The sequence below is a fragment of the Pyrus communis genome, chromosome 5 (genome assembly GCF_041283825.1).
Source record: "Pyrus communis isolate YQ-2024b chromosome 5, ASM4128382v1, whole genome shotgun sequence".
Taxonomy (NCBI): Eukaryota; Viridiplantae; Streptophyta; class Magnoliopsida; order Rosales; family Rosaceae; genus Pyrus; species Pyrus communis.
Genome location: NC_142569.1, coordinates 15,793,485 through 15,816,588, shown reverse-complemented (window position 1 = coordinate 15,816,588; position 23,104 = coordinate 15,793,485). Strand labels below are relative to the sequence as shown.

The 23,104-nt window shown below is 39.4% G+C and overlaps 6 protein-coding genes across 7 annotated transcripts; 3 read left to right on the top strand and 3 right to left on the bottom strand.

Moving 5' to 3' along the window:
* Window positions 1–785: 785 nt before the first annotated feature.
* Window positions 786–3,510, top strand: LOC137726046 (F-box SKIP23-like protein (DUF295)). The gene is made up of 2 exons (XM_068464905.2): window positions 786–2,110; window positions 3,028–3,510. The coding sequence occupies exons 1-2, from the start codon at window positions 917–919 to the stop codon at window positions 3,058–3,060; spliced, it is 1,227 nt and encodes a 408-aa protein (XP_068321006.2). The 5' UTR covers window positions 786–916; the 3' UTR covers window positions 3,061–3,510.
* A 313-nt stretch (window positions 3,511–3,823) lies between these two features.
* Window positions 3,824–7,471, bottom strand: LOC137725544 (rop guanine nucleotide exchange factor 1). Its single transcript, XM_068464270.2, has 5 exons — window positions 6,869–7,471; window positions 6,044–6,160; window positions 5,402–5,928; window positions 4,849–5,199; window positions 3,824–4,542 (listed from the first exon to the last, which is right to left on the bottom strand). The coding sequence occupies exons 1-5, from the start codon at window positions 7,140–7,142 to the stop codon at window positions 4,120–4,122; spliced, it is 1,692 nt and encodes a 563-aa protein (XP_068320371.2). The 5' UTR covers window positions 7,143–7,471; the 3' UTR covers window positions 3,824–4,119.
* A 4,609-nt stretch (window positions 7,472–12,080) lies between these two features.
* On the top strand, window positions 12,081–15,065 carry LOC137725905 (uncharacterized). 2 transcript variants are annotated; one of them, XM_068464744.2, is made up of 3 exons: window positions 12,081–12,803; window positions 13,897–14,016; window positions 14,568–15,065. In XM_068464744.2, exons 1-3 carry the CDS (start codon window positions 12,246–12,248, stop codon window positions 14,577–14,579), a joined length of 690 nt encoding a protein of 229 aa, XP_068320845.1. In that variant the 5' UTR covers window positions 12,081–12,245; the 3' UTR covers window positions 14,580–15,065. The 2 variants fall into 2 exon arrangements, with proteins under 2 accessions (XP_068320845.1, XP_088550690.1); XM_088694564.1 differs by lacking the exon at window positions 14,568–15,065 and having other exon boundaries at window positions 12,107–12,803; window positions 13,897–14,022.
* A 707-nt stretch (window positions 15,066–15,772) lies between these two features.
* Window positions 15,773–18,827, top strand: LOC137727120 (protein CYTOSOLIC ABA RECEPTOR KINASE 9). Its single transcript, XM_068466055.2, has 6 exons — window positions 15,773–16,301; window positions 16,372–16,481; window positions 16,808–17,615; window positions 17,751–17,984; window positions 18,062–18,211; window positions 18,459–18,827. Exons 1-6 carry the CDS (start codon window positions 16,092–16,094, stop codon window positions 18,558–18,560), a joined length of 1,614 nt encoding a protein of 537 aa, XP_068322156.2. The 5' UTR covers window positions 15,773–16,091; the 3' UTR covers window positions 18,561–18,827.
* A 1,158-nt stretch (window positions 18,828–19,985) lies between these two features.
* LOC148696868 (protein SKU5 SIMILAR 14-like) lies at window positions 19,986–21,049 on the bottom strand. The gene is made up of 3 exons (XM_088694563.1): window positions 20,914–21,049; window positions 20,709–20,787; window positions 19,986–20,438 (listed from the first exon to the last, which is right to left on the bottom strand). The coding sequence occupies exons 1-3, from the start codon at window positions 21,033–21,035 to the stop codon at window positions 20,229–20,231; spliced, it is 411 nt and encodes a 136-aa protein (XP_088550689.1). The 5' UTR covers window positions 21,036–21,049; the 3' UTR covers window positions 19,986–20,228.
* A 291-nt stretch (window positions 21,050–21,340) lies between these two features.
* On the bottom strand, window positions 21,341–23,104 carry LOC137724410 (GDSL esterase/lipase At4g28780-like). Its single transcript, XM_088694562.1, has 5 exons — window positions 22,861–23,104; window positions 22,558–22,694; window positions 22,176–22,454; window positions 21,844–22,093; window positions 21,341–21,610 (listed from the first exon to the last, which is right to left on the bottom strand). The coding sequence occupies exons 1-5, from the start codon at window positions 23,102–23,104 to the stop codon at window positions 21,390–21,392; spliced, it is 1,131 nt and encodes a 376-aa protein (XP_088550688.1). The 3' UTR covers window positions 21,341–21,389.

The following is a 23,104-nucleotide window of genomic DNA, read 5'->3' as shown; positions in this document are numbered from 1 at the left end:
ATATTCGATTGAAATAGTCATTACAATTCGAGCTGCCAAATAAGACCTAAGTAGAGATGAGAATGGTGAATATCAAGGCAATTTGTGTGTCTAATCAAAGTAATTTGAAATGTTTGGGGTTCACTATTAATAAGAAGAGTCAAGATATTAAACTGAATGAAAAAATTGTACCTTGAAAAGCTTCAATAAGAAGAATCCCAACAAGTTCCAGTATCTCTCCGTCATATTTGGTAGCTCGGACTGTACTGATTATTTCTATCGGATAAGATAAATAGTCACCAGATAGTACTGACTAAATTAGTCGGGTGTTTGGTGCAGTATCGGACTAGTGACCATATTATTTATATTGTGTTTAATATTATACTAGATAAGAGGAATTAAACTTAAAAAACAAATTTTAAAAAATAGTGAAATCATTTTTTTGTTCCCAGATCTCTCCGCACCCCCCAAACACCCTCCCTCTCTCTCCCTTCTTCTTCCCCGACTGCAGAAGAATCCCAAATAATTGTTCCTCAGCTCTCTCTGCCACACCCCCCAAACTCCCTCCCTTTCTCTCTCATATTCTTCTTCCCCGACTAAATAATCCGGGCGTTTTGGTTGGTTTTATTAAGCGGATGTATACAGTGTTATTCTATCTAACCGGTTAAATTAATCCGGCGCTTATTTAGTACGAGTGAACGCCAAACACCCGAGTCCTTATAACTAATCATATCCGATCCTTTATCCGATCTGCCAAACAGGGCCCAAATAAAACTGAAATGAAATATAAACAGCAGCGCATATTTCCTAGCGTGTAAACGACGATGACACCTGTCGTTTCGACCAGCATATGGTCCCTACAAGTTCCAGTATCTGTGTATCTTGAATTTTCTCGCCAATTTTCCCAAACTTCCCCGGGAAACTGAACTGAAAATCCATGGCCGACTGGTCTAAACTTCCCAAAGACCTCCTAGAAGAAATCGCTAGACGCCTAGAGAGCGCCTTCTACTTGCTCCGTTTCCGATCCGTCTGCTCCTCATGGCGGTCCTCCGTCACCTCCCGACCTCGCCGTCTACCTGGCCGATTTCCCTTCCTCACAAACCACGGTATCTGCGCCACCTCCCTAGGGTTCCACCTCTCCCAGCGCAGCATTTTCCTGATGGGTTTGCCCAATTCCCGCAACCAAAGAGACCCAGATCGCTGGCTGGTCAAGATCGAAGAGGACGTACCGGGTCGGATGCACTTGCTGAATCCTCTCTCGCGGTTTCAGCTGAAGCCGCTGCCCGAAGCATTTCCGAAGGTATTGGATTTATCGAAATTTAGTGTTTTTGAGTTGGGTGGAGAATTTGTTTTGCATTATGTCCATTTTAGGCCTTTTGGGAATGGCAATTCTTTGGGCGATGATGGCAATTTGTATATGGAAAAGGTGGTTTTTATGTGTTCGGGTTCCGAAAGCAACGATTTTGTGCTTCTTACGATTCATGTGTCTGGGAAATTAGCAATGTTTAAGTCTGAGGATAAGAGGTGGACTATAATTCATGATATGCCATCGCCTTACGATGATGTTATAATGTTTAAAGGACAATTTTATGCTGTTGATGGCACTGGCCGGAGTGTGACGGTGGGGTTGAATTCGAATTTGAGCTTGGTTGCGAATCCGGTGTTTGGTGGTGATAAGAAGTTTTTGGTTGAATCGAGTGGCGAATTGCTGGTGGTTGATATGTACTTGAGCATCGCTGCGCCGGGGGATTTGGATGTCGATGATGAAGTTTTACAAATGCAATTCAGTGGTTGTTTGACTGAGAGAACTGTTAGGTTCGAGGTTTTTAAGTTGGATAGAGAGGGGAAGAAGTTGGTTGAAATGAAAAGCTTGGGGGATAGGGTGTTGTTTTTGGGGGATGACTGCACATTTTCTGCCTCGGCTTCCCAGTTATCGGGTTGTAAAGGGAATTGTATACTTTTCACGGATAATTTCTTCTATATGGGCAGTGAAGAAGAGTGTGTCTTCAAGGCCCGCGATATAGGTGTGTTTGACTTGGATGATGGTGGTATTGCACCGTTATCTGATTACCCAGAGTATTCAAAGTTGTTTTGGCCACCCCCTGACTGGGTTGCATCGACAACGTCAGAAGTAAGTGTAGTTTTGTTTGCATTTAGAATTTTGTGTCGTGTTTTATGTCATTCTATCTGGTGTTTTCGCTGCTTAATGACATCAATCTTGCCAAGTTGTGTTTGACATTTGACCATTGTTACAAATTCATTTCTTACCCTGCTAGGTGTAGTTCTAATTGAAAAACTAGAACTAATGCGACCTTGCAGTGGTAATGATTTGTTGTATGGTGCTGTAGGCAGTATATTATTCTGATAAATCCCCAATTTTCTAGACATCAGTTATGCCTTTTAGGTTAGTGACAGATTTTTATTGCATATCCAATTATATGTGGTCAGATTTTTAAAATCTCTGGGCCCTGGCTCAAGGGCTTTGACAACATAATGTAGTAATATAGTTGTTTTAAATCCGTGATATGAAACAACTAGTATATTAGCAGCTAACCGATACTGAATACTTACAGAGAAACCATGATGGCCAGCTGCTATTGCTACTAGGTGTACTATGGTTCAACTCTGTTGAAATCTCTAAGTTGGGTGAGGAGACACACGTACATGTGTTGATTAGCCAAAATATGTTAGAAGCGTGTCCTGATAAACCAATCTTGCCTCTTGTCAGCCAGGAAGCTGCTTAAGGGTGGTTCTTTCTCAAGTTTTTATTTAGTCCATTGCTTCAAGGTTCCAATTGTTGCCGTTATATGGGCACCAGGCAACCAGTCTTTTGAGTAACTTTTTATTAGGTTTGAGAACTTTTACAGCTTAGAATCGAACATATTGAGCAGTCAAATAGTGCTGTTAGATAGGCTTGTAGATTACAATAAGTGCTACTTTAGCTTGCATATTCCTGCCTTATGCGTTCGTATTTTCATCATCAGTATTCCGATCCATTTTCAATTATCATATCAAGGCATGCAAATGCTGATTTAGTTGATGCAACAGGTGCAAACTCAGCTTGAAGAATTGGCTATATGAGGTGAAGATGTAATCGATGCACGACACTAATAAGTCGTGAATGCATCTGAAATCCAAGGAGTTTCAAGCTTAGCTGTTTTATTTAGTCTAGTGCAAGGCGAAAGCAGCTGCACCAGGCGGCTTTAAAGGACAGACTTTGCCTGCTCTTCAGGAATTTCTCCATGATTTCTTCGGCATCAACGAGTTCAGGTGACGTAGCCAGCCATTGCAAGCAAAACAAGTCAATCCAAGTTGCCGTAGACACGAGGAGCTTTATGAGTGAAGGATTTGTACTTTCTGCAAGCACCTAAACCTACAAGGGGGGTTGTTAAGAGACCCAATTCCTTGTTTAACTGAAAAGTAAATAACGAACAAATAAACTAAGTCTTATTTTCTTAAATTATGAATCTTTTCTATGTATTTTACTAAACTTGTAAGTTAATGAATGAATTATCAGTGTTCTTGGAGACATCTATCTTGTTTTCGTGGTTGACATTTAGATAACAATAAAGTTTTATCCCACTAGTGTTGGCTGTATGAATCCTAAAATGTTACCATGTTCGATTTTGCATTAAGTCTTCCGTTATTTAGCTCCAACTACTCCATATCTTTTCTTAAGTCTCTTTTCAAGTCTTCTTAAGTTTTCCTCTACTCTTTTTTCAAGTCTTCTTACGTCATTTCTTGAAGTAAAAGAGTGCATCGGATACGTTGTGCTTCACACTATCTCGGTGTTAAATCTGGTAGCAGAGATATAATCAAAACTTGTGAATCCAAGAATTTTAACTTTCGATACAACAGATATTAGGGGACTTCACATAAATCGATAGAAGCTTTTAACAACTTGAGCTACAAGTACCATACGGCATGCGAGAATTTGAGAACCAGCATGAAACTAAATTGTCCTTTCTTCATCTACTACCAGGTCAAAACTATAGAGACCAACCTATTTCTACTGCTAATAAAGAATATACAATATTAGATCTCAACAGCACCACGGGGGTTAGGCTTTAGACCCATCTCTGCACCTTCCTTTTGTCACATTAACCTACTTAATCTTAAACCGACCTAACGTTATCTTAGTCAATCCCGTTCAGGAGCATCGCCGGTAGTTCTTCTTGAGCTTAGGCTTCCGGCATACGACCACACCCTCTCAAAATCAGCTGCGAGTAGTTTCTCTGACTTCTCGTCTACTATAATGCTGCGCTTTACACACAGAGGTGTCCTTCCTGGACTTCCAATAACTGGGGTGGAGGAGCAGAAAGTCGGTGTTGCAAGCGGAGACGCGTAAGGAGTGTGTTGAATGGAGAAGGGGCTTGGCGACATCCGCTTCTGGATAGGAAGGCCACTCAAACCTCCCCTGCTGAAGATAGACACTGAATCCGCTGCAGCACATCGCTTGGTAGCATCATCAACGAAGAGGACATCATCTATTCTTGCCATGATGTTAAAGGCCAGACTCTCCATAACTCTTGAGTAACTTTCCAGAATTGACTGCCCCACGTCCTGTAAAATCAACAACGAAAAATCCTTCAGAAACTTCATCCTCCGAGGATTTGTTCTTTTAAATATAGAAATCCAGAAGTTATTGCAGTGTGCAGGAAGTAACTAATAATGCGCAATAAGGAATTCGGACAGTCAAAATTTCCCAAACCAAGGAATTTAACATATTTGTCAAACCACTGTTTAAAAATTGATGGATGAAATACTTCACAACATCCCAAGTTAAGGTGACATGTATTAAGTAATGTAACGTAGATGGATTATGCATTTTAACGTAGATGGATAGGGAAAACATGCGATCAAATGTACCTTGTTATACTGTATTTTGTTCATATCTAGTGAAGTTTGTGGGAGGCCAGGGAAACGATGCCTTAGGCTGTGTAAGAGGGTCTCTGCTCGTTGGGCCAGAAAATTGTTCTTTTCAGTATCAGCAACAAGCCCCTTGACCTTGCCACCCCAAGATGCCCGTTTAGCTTTATGATTGTTGTGTTTCTTCTGGTCTTTCTGCTTCCAAACATGCACAGCTGCCTCGATTCTATTGGCTATCTCTAGAGTTTGATGTTCTGACGACAAGTCCAGGCAATCAAGAAGATGTTCGGGTGAGAACTGGTCTGCAGTTATGTAACGATAAATGATATCGCCCAAACAATCCTTGCCATTCTATCAAGAATTGAAAAACAGATGGTGTCAAAAGAAATTTAAGATCAACTAAGTGAAAGTTGTATGCAGAATATGCAGCATGAACTGAAAACTACAAGACAAGATACGTATAAATATACTGCGAAAGCTAATAAAGCATTACTAGTCACTAATATAGTTAGCATACGAGCAAAATAATGAAAAGAGATGTAGAAACCCATACCTTGGGCAACGTTTCCATGTATGCTCTCGGGATTTCCATCTCAACAAGCACACTACTATTAATCGCCATGGCCGCCTTCAATATCTGGTTGCAGCAGTCCCTACACTGCTGCAACTTCTTCCTTGTTTCACAGGACAACCCATTTGGTGGAACTTTAGGATAGGGCAACCACCACTTCTCTTCCTGCCTAATCGAAGGCCTTCCACCCATAAACCCCTCACCCTCTTTCGAATCACCCAAAATTATCCCCCGGTCAATATAGCAAAACTCTGTCTCACAAAACCCATCCAGCATACTAAGCAGCATTGCATCAAGCTTCTTTATGGCGGGTAGATTCACATACAAGTCAGAGCGCGGCCGCATCTCCATGACTTCATATGTACCCCCACCTGGAAACTGTTGTATTGAAGGCACAAGCTCAACAATTGAATCACTCACACACAAGAGCCACTCCATTTCCCGGCGCCACATTGCCTTTCTCTGCGCTTTCAGCGGCTCTAACCTCCATAATTCGCCAAACACGGTTGCTGCAATACCAACATAGAAAATTGAGTTCCGAAAACAGAACCTCCACATAAAATCGAAAAAATCTCGGCCAACATTACATAAAAATATGCATATTCCAAGAGGGATGTGACTTACCAGAGAGATTGGTGATGGCATTTGAGATAGCAAGGGCAGTGCAGACTCCTTTCCCTCCTCCGGACATGTCTTCTCCGAGCAAAAGCTTTGAGAACCTCTCCTTCATCATTTCAACCTCTGCAATCATAGATAATTACAAAATAATTAAAATCTACAAAAACAAAGCAAATTATCTTAATTAGAACAGAATCAGATCTGAGCAAATTTTTCTCAGCTGCAGAGAAATTAGTACGTATTTTCACTCAGTTTTCAGGTTGTATGTATTAAAGGACAATAATTTTCAGTACATTTTTCAATATTTTCCCCTAAATTTTCTCGGAATCCAAACAGTGAGCTAGAATCTCCGTTAGGGATGTATTCAATTGGAATTTTGAGGGATTTTAATTCTTTTAATGAATCTAGGCGTACTCAATCAAGATTTGAAGTGATTCTTTGAAATTCACAAGACGTATTCAATTAGAATTTTAAGATACTTTATTAAAATCCAAAATCTGGTGTATTCAATTAGGATTTGAAAGAAGTTTATAATATTTAAGGTATATTCAATTAAAAATTGATTTTAAAAAATTTGAGAAAGTTAAGGAATTAGAGGTAATTAGAGAGATTTTGTAGTGTATTTTAAACATCCACAAATCTCACATCTTTTCATAAGATTTTAAGAGAATTGAATTAAAATTTTATATCAAATCTCTACAAATCAATTAAATAAAAATTATTTATAAATCTATTAAACTCCCTCAAATTCTCAATTGATTACCCTAAATCTAGAATAAAGTTTAAACAAAAAAAGGAAACAAATAAATAAAACAAAACAAAATGAAATACCAGATAAATCAGCATCTCGCTTCTCCGGTTTCTCATCCCAAGCCACCACATCCTTCCCTCCGATCACCGGAAGCATCACCGGCGGCTGAAAACAGAAATTTCCGGCAACCGGGTGCGGAGAGGACGTCATGGAGCTCGAAGCCCCTTCCGCGTCGAACCTCCTGCACGAGAAGCTGCTGCAACTCTCAGACTCGCTCACGTCCGCGCTCAGGCTGTAGCTCCCGCACCGCTCGCTCTCCTGGTCCAAGCCGTCCTCCGACGACACACTCCCCATTGTCGTCCAGGAGATCCAAAACGAGCGTCGTCCGTACAAGCTCAGATCTCAGCCTCACATTCGCTGCCGTGAAGCCTTCCCCAGAGGATAAGAAGCGCAGAAGCAGCAGCAGTCGCGTGGTCGGAAGATTGCTGCAGAGGCAAAACTGATAAGTGATGGATAAAAAAGTGCTTTCAGGTTTACTCACACCACACTCTTCCACTCTCTCTCTCTCTCTTCAACTTTCTCTCTCTAGAATTGCTAGTGTGACTGTCCACGGTGGGGTTGATGATGGAGGAGATGATGATGAGAAAGGCCCCAAAAAGCAAAAGTAACGCCGTTTGGTCTGCAGAGCCAGAGCACCCGACACGGTACTTTTTCCACGGGACCCACCTTATGCGTTATGAGGATTACTGTGCTTGAGTGACGTGGCGATTTCTGCTGACGTGCAGGGGCATGGGGTGGGACCCGGAGGGACTTCAGAAATTTCCCGTGGGAAAGATACCAAACGGCGGTTAGAGCTGTTTTGTTTTCTTGTCACGGGAGAGAAAGTAACGGTGTGGACGTCCCCGGTTTGCTTTCAGTGCGCTCGCATCCAAAATATGACTATTATTCTCGATATACGACATCGTTTTCTGTGTGCGACTCTTTAATTGCAGTCATTAGTAATTCGATCTGGGTAACTACGTTATTAAACAATTATTTTCGCGCAGTTTATTAATCTTAATCCTACTTTACTGATATTTAAGAGGACCTAAATTAACGACTCCCGTATTTTAATTAAGTGGTACCACCTGGACCGTTGATCTGTTTTTGTAAGAGGAGTGGGGCCCCGCATGACCAACGCCATGGCGGAGGGAATCTTCTTGAGCAGCGGACATGTCTCAGCCGTCTGACATTGTGTGAACAACAAGGTATCCGGTCGGGGTCGTATACGTAACTGTATACTACGTTGTACAAAGTCTATAACGATATACTCACCCGAGGGACAGAGCATCTGCGGACACTTGGCGATAACTATTTTCCACGAAGTATATATTTGTGTGACTTCGTCGAAAGTGTCGAATCGGAGCGGGTCGCCACTGAACAGTCCATTTGCGTATTGTTTTGACCCGTGAGAATTTTAGGTGAGGTCCCCCGTAGAGTGTGTACTGCACGTGACCGACATGTAGCCCGCAAACACTAAGTCGGCGGGTCGTGTACGTTAATTTGGATTGACCCACTTTGCGTGCTGGACTACGTATAATCTCGTGATTGCGAGCTCAATGCATGTTGTAATTTTCGGATTTGGATTCTATTCACGTTTAAATTATGGGAATTCTAAGGATTATCACATTTTAACTATTTATCACGAGGTCAGAAATTATTTTAAAATTTTTATTTAAAATTAAATATAAACAATACCTAATGAAAATTAACCGCATAATACACGATAAACAGTTAGAATGTAAGAATCTAGATTCTCACAAAGAGGATCCTCATCCGTAATTTCCGATAGTATGGTTTTGTGTTCGTCGTGAATGACTTTTTGCACTTTTTTAATGGATAATTAATTTGGTTTTTTATTTGTATTTTTTAGAGAGTTTTAACGAAAAGCCTGTGGTACTGTTCACTTTAACGAAAAACCACATTTTTACACTAAAAAGTCAATCCTGGTACTATTCACTATATCCTTTATTTTATTCTTATCGTTAAAACTCAAACTTTTTAAACTTTTTTCATTAGTTTTCCTTATTTTTTTTAAGGTGGTATTGGCAGGAATATTAATTGGTTTGAAATATTTTAGAGATTTGGAGTTAATGATGGGAAGATTAAAATATTAACGATCCCAATGACATATGCAAATTAATAATCTTGGGTTGTTGATTCACATGTAAGATGAACCTAACCCTTTGAATTCTCCCAACATTTAAAATGCGCGTAGATTAGTGCTAAAAACTTCCCTGATTGTTTGTTTAGGTTTTTTAAAATTAAATGATAGTGGTTTTATTAGAATGTTATTAAATTTGAGGGCCTTTCAAACCAAAGCGATTTAAAAATAAATAATAATGCTGCAAACTTGACCAATTTCCTAGCAACCATATTATTGAATATGTAGGGCGTGATCAGTACCACACACCTTGCCATAGTAGAGACTTTGCACACAAAATCACTTACAAAGTTTTGGATAGACTGCACCAAACAAAAGACACATGCCCACGAGAGCAAATCTAAGACGAACAACACTAGTACCTAGAAAGCTCACATAAAAAATATTGTAAATTACATAAAACTACCTTCACTATTAGGTCAGTCACAGTTTCATACCTCATCTTTAAAAAATATCAATGTCATACCTAATCTTACGAATTTATTACAATTTTATACCTTCTGTCAGTTCGTCTGTCAATGTTTCCTTACCTCTCTGCAACTTCCACCCCCTCTTACACACCCATCACCCTCACCACTACCGACGGCGGAGATTAGCGGCTGGAAGTACCGTGAGTGGCAGTACACCTTCGCAAAAGCCCCACAACCCAGAAGCCTCCCAACCTCGAACTTCCCAAATAGGTTGACCTCGCGGGCACTGGAGTCGTCGCTGTTGTCGACGACGACCTCAATCTCCGACATGGCTCCTTAATTGTATGAGGGGGAGGGAGTTTTATTAAAAGTCACGAATCGTACGGACGACGACGGCGGCGAAGGAGAAAGGGTGTACATGGAGAGGGTGATGGGTGTGTAGGAGGGGGAGGAGCGTCATGGGAGGGAGGTGGAGATGGAGGAAGAGAGGGTGATGGGTGTGTAGGAGGGAGTGGGAGTTGCAGAAAGGTGAGGGGGAAGCAAAAGGGACCTGGGTGTAGGTTGGGTTTTTTTTTATATTTTTTTTAATATTTAATTAATTTTAAAAGTGGATCTCCTCAAGCTACGTCTTTATTTAACGGAATAATTGACAGACAAACTAACGGAAAATATGAAATTGTAACAAATTCGTAAGATGATGTATGACATTGGCATTTTTTAAAGATGAGGTATAAAACTGTGACTGATCTAATAGTTGAGATAATTTTATGTAATTTATCCTAAAAAATAATTAAGTCCAATCTTTTGCCAAGCCCATTCAACCGAAAACAAACTCAAAATCCTAAATCATGAGTTAAATCACCGTTTGAACAATATTATTGCTAGCCCATTATGAGACTAAGTCCACCCCTCCCCTTTAGTGTAGATAATATCGTTTGTTAAAAAAAAAATCACCATCTTCATAACAAGCGTCGTCATCAAACTACCCAGCATACAGTCAAGATACAATTGTAGAACATGGGGTTGGATCTTTAGGGGGTTTGGTCTCCAATTATCCAATGGATAGTGCTATTTTTTTGTACACATATTTTTATCTCTCACAAACCTTTGTTAATTTTTCGTCATTTATCTTCTTCAATTCATTCGATTCAATGCCTAGAAAAATGAAAAGGATGTGTGGATAACATTGCCCTTATCCAATATCATAAGCAATGTGACATTAAATTTAGAAAATAGGATAAAATTTAAGGAAAACTAATGAAAATGGTTTAAAATTTAGGGGTGGTAATTTTGGGAGAATAAACTGGATTGAAAATGGGGTAAAAATAGTAAGTGATATGGAACTTAGATCTAAGCATGACTTAAACAAATACTAAGGTCCATTTTGGTATTGGATTTTTTTTATCAAAAATTACTTCATTTTAAAGTTAAGTAATAAAAAAATGTTCGGTAAAAATAAAATATACTGCTTATTTTAAAAGTAATGGCCTTCAAACAGCAGCTTCTAAAAGCGGCATATAGGTTGCTTTTAAAATTTGCTTTAATAAAAAGCAGAGTTGAGCCTTTAGAATATTTTTAATTCCTGTAACAAGCTTATTAATTTTAAACAACGAAATTATTTATCCTTCTAGACATTGTTTTTCATACTTATGTTTTTCATACTTATAACATTTTAAAAAATACAGTTTATCAAATGCCCAATTGCTTTATTTTGCAATTGATTATTCTTGAAGCATCAAATGCTCAATTACTTTATTTTGCAGTTAATTATTCTTAAAACATAGTATAAGAAATTTATTAAAAAAGAACATCAATTCCAAACTAGCCCTAGGTCGCTAAAAGATAGAATAATATTCACCAATCACCATAATAGACTAGAAAAGAAGAAAAAAAAAATGGGGGAGGAGAGGGGAGGAGGGAAAACAGAGGTGGTTGTCCTACTTTCTTCCCTTATGACAACTTTCTCTTTTGATCCTCTAGTCATTGCTTGGCATTGGTTTTTCGATTCTTATCCATTGACTTATGTGTTAATTAAAGGCAAAATCCGAACATGTTAGAATCCTTATTAAAAGGGATTATGCGACCTGCACATGATATTAGTGATGAAAAAAAAAAAAAAATTAAATACCCAAACTTAACCCGAAAAAAATCCAAAATATCAAATCTCAAAAAGTGCAGTAACCGATACAAGAGCATTTCAATCTCTCCATATCATTATTTATATAAAGAAAAAGGTTCCAACAAGATCACCATGATGGCAATTCAATATTATGCCAAAGATGTTACGGCTTAATTAGGCACTTGGAGAGTTGGAGAAAATTGTAGCATGGTTATGAAATAATCGATTCGTATGTGTAGAGACATAAAAAGATCGAAATGCTCTTAAGTGATTTTGACGGAATGTAACAGCAGGAACAACATTGATGTTTAAAGTACAACACGTGAGATGACATTTATCGATTTTCAACATAAAGGAACCAACATAGAAAAAGCCAGCAACTTTGTTACCCATCAACTCATTTTACCAACGTAAACGTTAAGAACCATTTGTCAACGGGCCGATGTAATTTGGGCAGGCCTTTTGTTTCTTGACCAGCAAGCGTCTGGATTTATTATTTTGGGCCATTTGATTTAACCCAGTAAAGGCCCACTTAGTTTGCTAGCTGCCACCCAAAAACCGTAACCGCTTTTGTTTTTGTTCTGTTTCTGTCTGTGAACGGAACACGTTACCAGAGTCCCAGTAACTCTTCCCATCACATCGCTTTTGAGCGGAGTCGGAGAATATCACCACCGTCGTCGCAGACTCGAAGACGATCAAAACCCTAAAGCGTGTGCCCGAACAAGATGCCGAAAAAGATGGGTTTGAATAGCAAGGCGGAGGCCGCCAAGGCTCGGAAGAGCTCTACCGAAGCAGAGCGCAAGGAGCGCGAGGTTCGCGAGAAGGAGGAGCAGTACTGGCGCGAGGCCGAGGGCAGCAAGTCCCGCGCGGCAAAGAAGCGCGAGGAAGAAGCCGAGAAACGAGCGGAGGCCGCCGCGCGGAAAGCCGAGGCGCGCCGATTGGCGGAGCTGGAGGAGAAGGAACTCGAGAAGGCGGGGAAGAAGCCCGATAAGAAGGCCGGGCGAGTCACGATCCCGGTTCCAAAAGTGACCGAGGCCGAGCTGGCACGGCGGAAAGAGGAGGAGCAGGCGGCGTTGGAGAAGAAATCGGATGAGGTGAAGAAGAAGCAGAGCCGTACGGCAGAGGAGGAGGAGTATGAGAGGATGGTGGTTGTGGAGAATAGGAATCGGGATGATTCGATTATTGAGGCAAGGACGGTGGAGGAGGCGGTTGCGAAGATGTCGGTGGCGGAGAGTTTGCCGGTGGATCGCCACCCGGAAAGGAGGCTCAAGGCTTCGTTTAAGGTACCTTTTCTGTGTTATTGGGAGAATTTAGGGTTTGTTTGGTTAGGGGGATTGGATTGCATTGGTTTCGATTAGCTTTGAAATCTAAAATCTGATGCATTTACATAGAATTGTTGTCATTTGTATCGAATAACTGAGCTTTAGGAATTAGGACTAGTACTGTACTAGCTTGAAGCTCTAGCTATTATTAGAGTAACAAATCGACTCGGCATTGAAAATATACAATACGAATGCACGCAAATGAAAGCCTTCTAGAAGACAGCTTAGTGTGTTATATGCCGCAATGATTTAACTTCGCTCAAATGGTCGTGATCCGCTACTCGAAAGTTTGGGTGTGCATTAGTGTGCTTGATTGCTTGTGTTGGCACTGAAATCTTTGCAATGTGTTAGTGGAGGACCTCTTTTAGACAGACGGGTTGCCTCTTGAGTTCTGAGCGTTTTTCATTTTCTCATGGATTACAAACGTAGATTAAAGCTATGAACTTGAACTTTTACATCATTTCTTTACACTCGTGATCTCAGTAATTTCTAGCTAGCATCCTATAAGAGGAATTCATGTTGCACAATTTATGATGTAGCAGTGCTCTGTTGGTTTTTTGTAGCGGTCTTATGAGAGAAATTCATGTGTTCTTTTTGTAGACTGTCGTAGCTGTTGCGTCTCTCAAAACAATAGCTGAAGTTTTGTAGGTTTTATTTTATTTGTTCATGCACGGATGTATCTCATATTTGATGCCTCTTGTGGAATGGCTGCTTAAATTTTGATGATTCTTGTATTTATCGTTGCTGCCTCACTTCGATTGTACAGTATTGTCAACTGCTGGTGAAATATAAAGTTAATTGTTGTCGTTTCCTGAATAATAGTAATTGTAGGGGCTATTGGTAGACGCTAAGTCATATTCTTAGGAGCGCTAATTTCTTTGGTTAACAGCCACGGAACTTTTCCATCCATGTCTTTTTAAACTTTCATTGATAATTCAACCGTTGTTAATAATCAATTTTAACTTTTGGTGATTGCTTCTTTGATCTTATTAAATATTGACATTAGTCATTTCTTCTGTGTTTATAATGTGACAAGTTCGGGTAATAATTGTAGGCTTTTGAAGAAGCTGAGCTCCCCAGGCTGAAGGAAGAGAAACCAGGTCTTACTCACAATCAATACAAGGATATGATATGGAAGCTATGGAAGAAATCTCCGGATAATCCTCTAAATCAGGTTTAGTTTTGTCTCGGATATCACACAGTCACAGTCATTGTTTGTGTGATAATTACTTGCATTAGTCAACGTAAGTAAGTTACACACTTTATACAAAGAACCTTCAATCCAATCATAACATGGCAATGCCAACCTAATAATAATGTCTAACCCCCCCTGCCCCGTCACTAGATGCTAGGACTTACTTATGCCGTTTTCTCTGGTAAAGTAAAATTTATTGTTCCTTTACAGTGATTTGCGACTTAGGTCTTTGAATTGCAATCCTCATTCATATATTGGTTGCCCCAGTGTATAGTGTTTTGTTAAATACGTTGACGCATGGTGATGGCATTTGATATGAGTATTTAATGGGAATTTGTGTTTAGCGTATGTCTGTGCTGTCAATCATCCAAGCTGGTAGATTCGTGTCACATGTTCGGATGTGTAGAGTGTTACTAATTAGTTAGTTAATCATTGGTTAGGAAATCTTTTATTTTTTGGTTAAGTGTTCGGACTTACGATATCTTTTTGTAACAATGGAGCCAGCCTAATTTCTGTGTTCAAATTTGCAGCTTGCTGAGTGATCGCCTCGCATCCTCACCATGCACGGGGCATCTGAGCTTTTTCTCCTGGGCTGGTTTTCTTGATTTCATCATCCTGTCCGCCAACGTACATGTGTAATTTGAAACGCATATATGGTTTCTGCTCTACTGTATGTGCTACATCCGCTTCTTGAAACATAATCTGAATAATATGCAATCTTCGCTCGATTAGCCTAATTAACTCCCTACATATTCACAGAACTTTTGTTCAGATAGAGTCTGCTGTAAAACTGGTAATTGTTATTTAACATTTTCATCTTCTTCTGTTCCGTTAAAAATCCAAAAGTAACAACCCGATTTTCGGGACATCACACCGTGGTCGAATTGTTGTGGATGATGTGTATGATCATATTTTTAGGTGGTAGTGTCTTGTATTGTAGACATGCTAGCGAAGCAGGCATATTATTGGACCCTTATCTGCTGGTTTATTGGGACCAAGCCTTTAAAGAAGCTCTCCATCTTGTCTTTTGATTTTTTTTTTTTTTTCACCATATCTTTCTGATTAATTCCTGTTTTGCAATTTATTTCTTGCTGCACCAACTCTTAAAACTGTTCAACTTTGCACACACAATCATACAGGAAAAAAGACAAAAAGAAAAAAGAAAACGAAAAAGAACGCTGGAAAAGGCGCAACCTTATAATACGGTTTGGTTTGGTTCGGTTTAGGTTTCCAATCCTACTCGAGTTGGTTCGATTTAGGCCGTAGACTTAGGTGGAATAAAATTGGAGAAATTTCTTGCGGTTGAAGAGATGAAATTTTGAAAGAGTTGACGCCAAACTCAAGTGGTTTAAAATTTTCAGTATAAAACCCGAATCAAACGTAACGACCGTTATAAACAACGCTTTCCGCCTTGATTCATAATATTTGCACGTTGAAAGAGATTTCTGCATGTTCGTTTTCTCCTCTGCAGATTCCAGCTTTTTGAAGTATTGTGAAAGAGGATGCGGTCCATTCACCGCACTACAATAAAGGCTTTGCAATTATTCTGTGATTTTTAGTTGGCCACTTTTGGAGCTCTCATTTATGATTTTAAGCAAACACCTAATTACCGCGGCTATTCAATTTTAAAATTACAGACAAAATCAAACAAATTCCAACCAATATTTAATTTGATGCCGTTACCGCCTAATAAATATTTGTGTTATAAAAGTATCCATCTATTTATTTAGTAGATGATTGACACGCAGTAAATTAGTGACATGAGAGAATCTCTCGTCTGTTTAAGAATATAACACGTGCTAATAATGCATTTTATCATCTCGTTTTTTTATCCTCTGAGAGAGTACAACACTTGAACAGTTGCTAACTCCCTTTGGAAATGGTTGTATTCTGCCATTAATATCTAACCACTATTGGTAACCACTTAAACCCATTACCTACTTCAACATTATCTCAGAAAACTCAAGCCTCAAGGTGGAAGGTGCCATAACCAGAATTGAAAGCAAGCTACTCTTCGGTTGTGCAATGAAGTGGTGCTGATTTTTTGGCCCCAAATGTTGTCGTTCAGGTCCAAGAAATCGAAGAAGAGGACGATAATTGTCGGTCTGAAATCGGATAATTCAAGCAGAGAAATGCTTCTGAGATTGCTCATTGCTGTTGTAAAACACAGGGACAGTGTGATTGCTGTTCATGTTCAAGAGAACGATGATTCTTTTGATCCCAACACTTTCCACATCCATGAAGATTTCTGCAAATCCAAGCAGGTAAACTCCTTTTACTTGGGAGCTTATGGCATTGGCTTTTGGCTTTTGGCTTATGGCTTTTTCTTTGCAGGTGGATTTCCAACTAAAAGTGTGCATTGCAGATTCTTACATTTCTGAATTAACCTACCAAGTCAGGATCGGCTTTGCATCAATCCTTGTACTTGGTTGCAGCCTTTCAGGGTAATGAAACTAATAACTCCGATCTCTCTCTCTAGCGATATTGTAAACTAATCTAAATTACGAGGAGGGGGACTTGAATGAGGGTGTGGAGGGGAACTTGTCGTATCCCTGCACCCACCCCCTCTCTCCCTGATGCAATATTCTAATCTAATCTAAATTATGAGAGATTAAAACGGTATTCTAAATTAATCTAAATTAATTTGAATTACAAGGAGGGGTTTGGAACTAAGTTGCGGGGGTAAACTGCTCTAGCCAACTTAGTTACACATGAGAGTTCTCTCTCTCTCTCTCTCTCTCTCTCTCATGGATGTTAAATTGCAATGCAGGCCAAGTTTTTCAGCTATCCATACGTGCTTGAAAGGGTTACCTCCAACATGCACACTACTGGTGATGAATACCGTGGGAAGAGTCCTAATGGAGGGGCAGGGGACTTGCCAACAAGGCTCTGTAAGGGCAGCAGCCCTACAATTTTCTCACTCATTTTCCTCAACCTACACTTGCCATGACCAATCAAATACCACCCGGCAGTTGCAAAAGTCCTTAACAACTCCGCCTTCCTCTACAGTGTCGTTGATGCGGCCAACGACTACTAGAAGAGCACTCTCTGCCGTAAATAAAATGGTGGAGGTCGCTGATTTGGTGTCCGAAAAACTGTTTCAAAGATTGGAAGTACTACAAGCAGAAGGTTCAAGCAGGCATTTCACGCCGAAAGAGCTTCATGATGCAACTAACAATTTCAGCCCAGCCACAGTGATTGGAGAGGGTGGACATAGCAAGGTGTACTGCGCCAAACTTGGAAATGGTGAAGCTGCAGCTGTGAAAGTCCTCCAAACGACACGGTGCTCAACAGCGGATTTTTTTCGAGAAGTAGATTTGTTATCTGGTATGAAGCATGACAACATTGTGCAGATAATCGGGTTCTGTCGTAGTGGGGAGATGCAAGCAATTGTGTATAAACTTTTGATGGGAAGCTTGAGGCAGAATTTAAGAGAGCTAAAGTGGAGTGAGAGGATGAAAGTTGCAATCGGCATGGCAAAGGCGTTGGACTACCTTCATGATTCTCACAGTCCTCCCATCATCCATAGGGATGTGAAGTCATCTAACATTCTCCTCTCCCACAATTGCGAACCGATAGTAAGTTCGATAACAATTTCTTATACTTGCAGAAAGCTAAAACTCAATTAGCTTCAATTGCTAGAACTGTCCGAGCAAGGGCTTTATCTCAATAGGTCTACATTTGTCTCTGATCACTTTGGCTTTTGATGCCAGTTATCAGATTTTGGAGCAGCAATGTTACTTCAAACTCATCAATCTCAAGCAAACACAAAGGCGCCGTTCCATGTTGTTGGGACGTTTGGATACTTAGCCCCGGAGTACATGATGTATGGAAAGGTTGATGAAAAGATAGATGTGTACTCATATGGAGTTGTGCTCCTAGAACTTATCACCGGGAAAGAAGCGATTCAAACTCACCAGGAGATTCGCGAAAGCTTAGTATTATGGGTAAGCGAAGAAATCAATAAGCTATAAAACTGATTCTGAAAAATTGTATTTTCCTTTGAATTTGTGTGCACTTGCAGGCAAGGTCCTTGCTGAGCTGTGGCATATGCGAACGTCTGATCGATCCTCACTTGATCGAACACTACAACAAGGAAGAGATGGAAATTATGATGATAGCGGCACGCCTCTGCCTTATGCACTCATCTTCTAGAAGGCCAACCATGAAAACGGTAATCCTTGTTTTCTTCTTTTTCATACAGAAAAAGAACAAAAACCGAAATCTGCTACACAATAATTACACCGAGAAGGTAACTTCTGTATCAAGTTATCAACATGGCGGATGACAAACTGCAAAATGTTTACTATTCCGCAGACCACTTTAATAAATTATGTTGAGACTCTGTTGCAAATGTATCTTGAAACGTTGTGTCAAACTGTTCGGGCTAACATGGCTCCAATTATTGTTTCTGTTTGCAGATACTGAAGTTACTTGAGAAGCCAGATAACTGGTTAAGGATGCAGAGAGAAAGAGACGAGTTTCTAAACGTAACTGAAAGAGGCAAAACAGCCCTATCTTGACAACCGATCACGTTGATATAACCGTGCAGTCAGCAGCTCGAGGGGATTGCATCCTGCTATTAAAAATTCGTGTACACGAAATACATATCAAAATTTTATTTTATTTTATGCAGGATGACCAACAAGAAAATTGATTCCAAATGGATTTTCCTGCTGGTCACCTAGTATCAGAAACAATAATTGGCTATTATTTGAAACAATAACTTGGATGTGCATCCAAGGATTTTCACAAGCTTCTGCAAAATAAAGCTTCTTAGATTTATATTATCACTTAAGCTTTTTGTAAATTGAGATCTGTTCACATAACTTATCAATCATTGCAATTGTTTTCGTCTAATACAAAACAAAATTTGAAAAATTGGTGAAAATAATTTGCTTCTGGGGATACAATTGATCACTTCAAAATGGTTACTCCATTAAGCCATGGCCAACTGAGCGAAATTTATCGGGGTTACGAATTGTGGTCCACCATTGAAAAGGGTAACAGCTGCTAACTTAGAAGCAGCCTGTGTTGGATGAAATAGATCCCAGAACAAGTAGTTGTCACGATTCAAACAAAGAGTGGAAGCTGCGTGTTGCGGAGCTGGGAAGCTCAACGGTGAATCCTTCTGCAGAAAATCAGCACTATTGAGGCCATTGCTGAACCTTCCAGTGGGTTTTGAGGAAGGAAAGTCAATGCCATTGTGTGGAAAGTTAGCCCTAGCCGTGCTGGTGGGCAAGAAGTTATTGGTTCCAACGTCCCGTTGAGTCACCTAGTACGAAGATTAGTGGCGCACCTGGTCTGATGAACTAACAACAGCTACAGCCACACAGAGGACCAGAGAAACAACAACCCATGATTTGTTTGCCATGAGAGATTTAGATATAACTAAAAGAAATAATTAAGTTAATCAAACAGTGTGTACCCAAAAAATTTAATGTTAGTGAAAGCTTCACTTTCCCTTTCGAATCAATTAAGATCGAAAGGGGAATTTATATGCATGGAAATGCTTTAGAATATGCATGCAAATGCTTTGGATTTGTCATACTGTGTTTACCTATGGCCGGTTTGAGCATTGGCCAAATATTTAATTGCTTCGTTAAGTATTTAATAATCATGAACTTCATGTTAAATATGATGATAAGAACTATGGTGCACTACACTTCGCTCACGTGTTCGATTTTGTTTAAGTAGTAATAGTTACTAACTCAACGCTTTGAGACACAATCATATGCAACATATCTTTAATAAAAGCGAGACCCATATTATAAAATAGATTAGGGTTTTACAAATTAATGTTTAATTACTGATCACTTTGTAAACGCATAGTACTAAACGAATTTGGTTGTTTTATTAGTGATTACTTTGTAAACACATGATACTTAAGTCCATAGTTGTCTGACACAATCAAGGAGGACAGTGGCCTGTTTATTTGTCCTCACCAATTTGCAATCAAATTTCTTTATTTTTCTTCTTTAATAATGATAAATAAACTACAATATGTTTGTTCCACTTGGCTTTTAATACATGAAGCACAGATTAATTACATGCCAAAGAATTAACTGAAAGCTTCATTTTTATTGCCAAAGTATAAATGTTACAATTTCTGTAGCAAAAGAATGTGATTAATTTATATAATTGTAATGGTTAATCAATTTTGTGTATAATCATCCTCAGCAGCTTGTTGATTAAGGTCTGGTTGTTCTGCCAGCAGCCCTACCACAAAGAAGGGCATTTCTGGGAATTGGGTACTCATCCCTAGTTGACTCCACAGGCGAGTAAACTCGTAGGTAAAATTGTTGTCCAAGGTATTGCCTCGCCCAAAACTCACTCCTCACATTCCACATACCAACATTGTCCAAAGCAATGTATATTGCAGTCCATGACTTTGGATACACCTGTCACATAATCAAAACCAAAACTTTAATCACGTGTAACACGAATTATTGTATGTGCCGGTTATATATAATATATGCTTCAAAATACAAATGAAGATTATATTGTTATATGATAGGGTTATGTTCATGCTCTACTTCCTACCTTGATTATACCACATTTAAATATGTGAAGAGTATAGCCGGAATTTAATACGATTCACTCTTATTGTTCACCCTTCTCACTTTTTGTATATCGTTGAACCAATTTTTAGCATCATTAGGGCAACTAACCTGTGTGGTACTTCTTGAAACTGCATCTCTAAGGTTGTATTCGTTCCGACTAGCTGGTGTCCATTTACCTCCATCCATTCTGAAATTCAAGTAAAAAAAAATGTGAGAATTACTAATCAAATTTACCATCTTTAAACTCATTGAATTATGCAGATATATATATATATATATATATATATTATTATTATTATTACTGTGTACTTACCCAACAACCCAGAAGGAGTAACCATCCAAGTGAAAACTTTGCACAATGTTTTCCTTGTTCTCAAACACAATCTCAACAAAAGCCCTAAAATCAGCACCCATGACTGAAGTGTCAAGGTACATGTTTTGGTGAGTGGGATAATACATATCAAAATTTTATTTTATTTTATGCAGGATGACCAACAAGAAAATTGATTCCAAATGGATTTTCCTGCTGGTCACCTAGTATCAGAAACAATAATTGGCTATTATTTGAAACAATAACTTGGATGTGCATCCAAGGATTTTCACAAGCTTCTGCAAAATAAAGCTTCTTAGATTTATATTATCACTTAAGCTTTTTGTAAATTGAGATCTGTTCACATAACTTATCAATCATTGCAATTGTTTTCGTCTAATACAAAACAAAATTTGAAAAATTGGTGAAAATAATTTGCTTCTGGGGATACAATTGATCACTTCAAAATGGTTACTCCATTAAGCCATGGCCAACTGAGCGAAATTTATCGGGGTTACGAATTGTGGTCCACCATTGAAAAGGGTAACAGCTGCTAACTTAGAAGCAGCCTGTGTTGGATGAAATAGATCCCAGAACAAGTAGTTGTCACGATTCAAACAAAGAGTGGCATTTGGACTGCAGAAGGATTCACCGTTGAGCTTCCCAGCTCCGCAACACGCAGCTTCCACTTGTGTAAAATCTGAAAAATGAAAAGGAGATTTGTTGGTTATTAGATTGTTCCTTTTCCTTCACCATTCTAGCTGCTGAGAGCATATGAATATGTACCGAAATAAGAAGGGAAGTGATTTCCCTGCATAGCCTTGTTTATTTATAACCTTTGGATTTAATAAATCAACGGAGAATCAAGGGATATAAAGATACAAGGGTGTGCGGAAGTCTTTTTCCAATAACAACTGTCGAGTATTGACTTACTGAACGGAAGAGGGTTCCGAATGACATTTATTGTCATCTCAAATGCATTGCCAAGTGCATACTTGACGTCCTTGTATTCTGAGCTCAGCTTGGACATTAGGGCATCCAACCTTGAGTGGAAAGTTACAGCAAGATCATTTAAATCTTCCAAACACCCGCCAGAGGCGTTGTGAACCCTTTGAGATGGACAGCATCCGATTGGGGCAATGCTAATGATGCCAAACTTCCTCGCTCCAAGATCGATTAAGCCCTGCCATTTCAACACAGGGATCAGTTGAGCTACTAAAACTTGTGCATTTGATACAAGTGCTAATGATAGAGAAAAGTATTACCTTCAAGTGGTTTTCATAAGCAAGTAATAAAGAAGATAAGAATTCTTCCTTTGGTATGGAACTGTTTGAGTGGTAATATCCGAAAAGGTCATTGCTACCAACGCTGATGAAGAACAAGGACCTCTCAGTTACTCTCCTCCCCCCTTTTATGGCGGTAAGATTGCTCTTGACAGTGGAAAATTGTTGTATCTGCTCTGCTAATGGGACAACATTTTTCTGACTGACGGATGAGGCATCAAACTGAGTTTTCTTTGGCATTCCATACTTCATAAGAGCCAGCTGAAACAAGAAAATTGAGAGATCTGTTACAAAAAAGTATCTTCCTCTCATATCAGGCTTATGATGATAACAACTTTTTGCAAGATAATAAGGCGCGTACCACTGATTTTTTTCCAGTTATGTCAAATAGGCCTGACCCTCCAGAAGCAAAGTTAACACCACCAAATGTCTTGTTGGAAAGATACGCAGCGTTGAGAGAGAAAAATGGCGGCGGACTTCTCTTGAGACCGAATGTCATAGCTATAGATGATCACCACAATAACAGAAATAGGTTAAGTTAATCTTTGTGATCGATACACTGCTTAGGGTTTAGGGTTTAGGATCTGTTTCGTTATTGACATGTCATCCATATATAATGATAAAGAAACGGACTTCCTGTCCAGAGAAAAACTTTATATATACTTACAAAGAAAATCAGCACTGTTGAGACCATTGCTGAACCTTCCAGTGGGTTCTGAGGAAGGAAAGTCAATGCCATTGTGGGGAAAGTCAGCCCTAGCCATGCTGGTGGGCAAGAAATTGTTTGTTCCAACATCAGCAGTTGAGTCACCAAATATGAAGATTAGTGGCGCACCTGAGTCTGCTGGACTAACAAAACCTATAGCCACACATAGAACTAGAGAAACAACAGCCCATGATATGTTTTCCAT

Excerpts from the sequence above, each read along its gene's own strand:
- LOC137726046 (XM_068464905.2), top strand. The coding sequence starts at position 917 with ATGGCCGACTGGTCTAAACTTCCCAAAGACCTCCTAGAAGAAATCGCT. Across the intron at positions 2,111-3,027 it reads TTGCATCGACAACGTCAGAA|GTGCAAACTCAGCTTGAAGA; the intron begins GTAAGTGTAGTT and ends TTGATGCAACAG.
- LOC137725544 (XM_068464270.2), bottom strand. The coding sequence starts at position 7,142 with ATGGGGAGTGTGTCGTCGGAGGACGGCTTGGACCAGGAGAGCGAGCGG. Across the intron at positions 5,929-6,043 it reads TGCCATCACCAATCTCTCTG|CAACCGTGTTTGGCGAATTA; the intron begins GTAAGTCACATC and ends TTGGTATTGCAG. Across the intron at positions 5,200-5,401 it reads ACATGGAAACGTTGCCCAAG|AATGGCAAGGATTGTTTGGG; the intron begins GTATGGGTTTCT and ends AATTCTTGATAG.
- LOC137725905 (XM_068464744.2), top strand. The coding sequence starts at position 12,246 with ATGCCGAAAAAGATGGGTTTGAATAGCAAGGCGGAGGCCGCCAAGGCT. Across the intron at positions 12,804-13,896 it reads GGCTCAAGGCTTCGTTTAAG|GCTTTTGAAGAAGCTGAGCT; the intron begins GTACCTTTTCTG and ends TAATAATTGTAG.
- LOC137727120 (XM_068466055.2), top strand. The coding sequence starts at position 16,092 with ATGTTGTCGTTCAGGTCCAAGAAATCGAAGAAGAGGACGATAATTGTC. Across the intron at positions 16,302-16,371 it reads ATTTCTGCAAATCCAAGCAG|GTGGATTTCCAACTAAAAGT; the intron begins GTAAACTCCTTT and ends TTTTCTTTGCAG. Across the intron at positions 17,985-18,061 it reads GCGAAAGCTTAGTATTATGG|GCAAGGTCCTTGCTGAGCTG; the intron begins GTAAGCGAAGAA and ends GTGCACTTGCAG.
- LOC148696868 (XM_088694563.1), bottom strand. The coding sequence starts at position 21,035 with ATGTACCTTGACACTTCAGTCATGGGTGCTGATTTTAGGGCTTTTGTT. Across the intron at positions 20,788-20,913 it reads TACTCCTTCTGGGTTGTTGG|AATGGATGGAGGTAAATGGA; the intron begins GTAAGTACACAG and ends CTTGAATTTCAG. Across the intron at positions 20,439-20,708 it reads TTTCAAGAAGTACCACACAG|GTGTATCCAAAGTCATGGAC; the intron begins GTTAGTTGCCCT and ends ATTATGTGACAG.
- LOC137724410 (XM_088694562.1), bottom strand. The coding sequence starts at position 23,104 with ATGGAAAACATATCATGGGCTGTTGTTTCTCTAGTTCTATGTGTGGCT. Across the intron at positions 22,695-22,860 it reads CAACAGTGCTGATTTTCTTT|CTATGACATTCGGTCTCAAG; the intron begins GTAAGTATATAT and ends GATCATCTATAG. Across the intron at positions 22,094-22,175 it reads CTTATGAAAACCACTTGAAG|GGCTTAATCGATCTTGGAGC; the intron begins GTAATACTTTTC and ends TTGAAATGGCAG.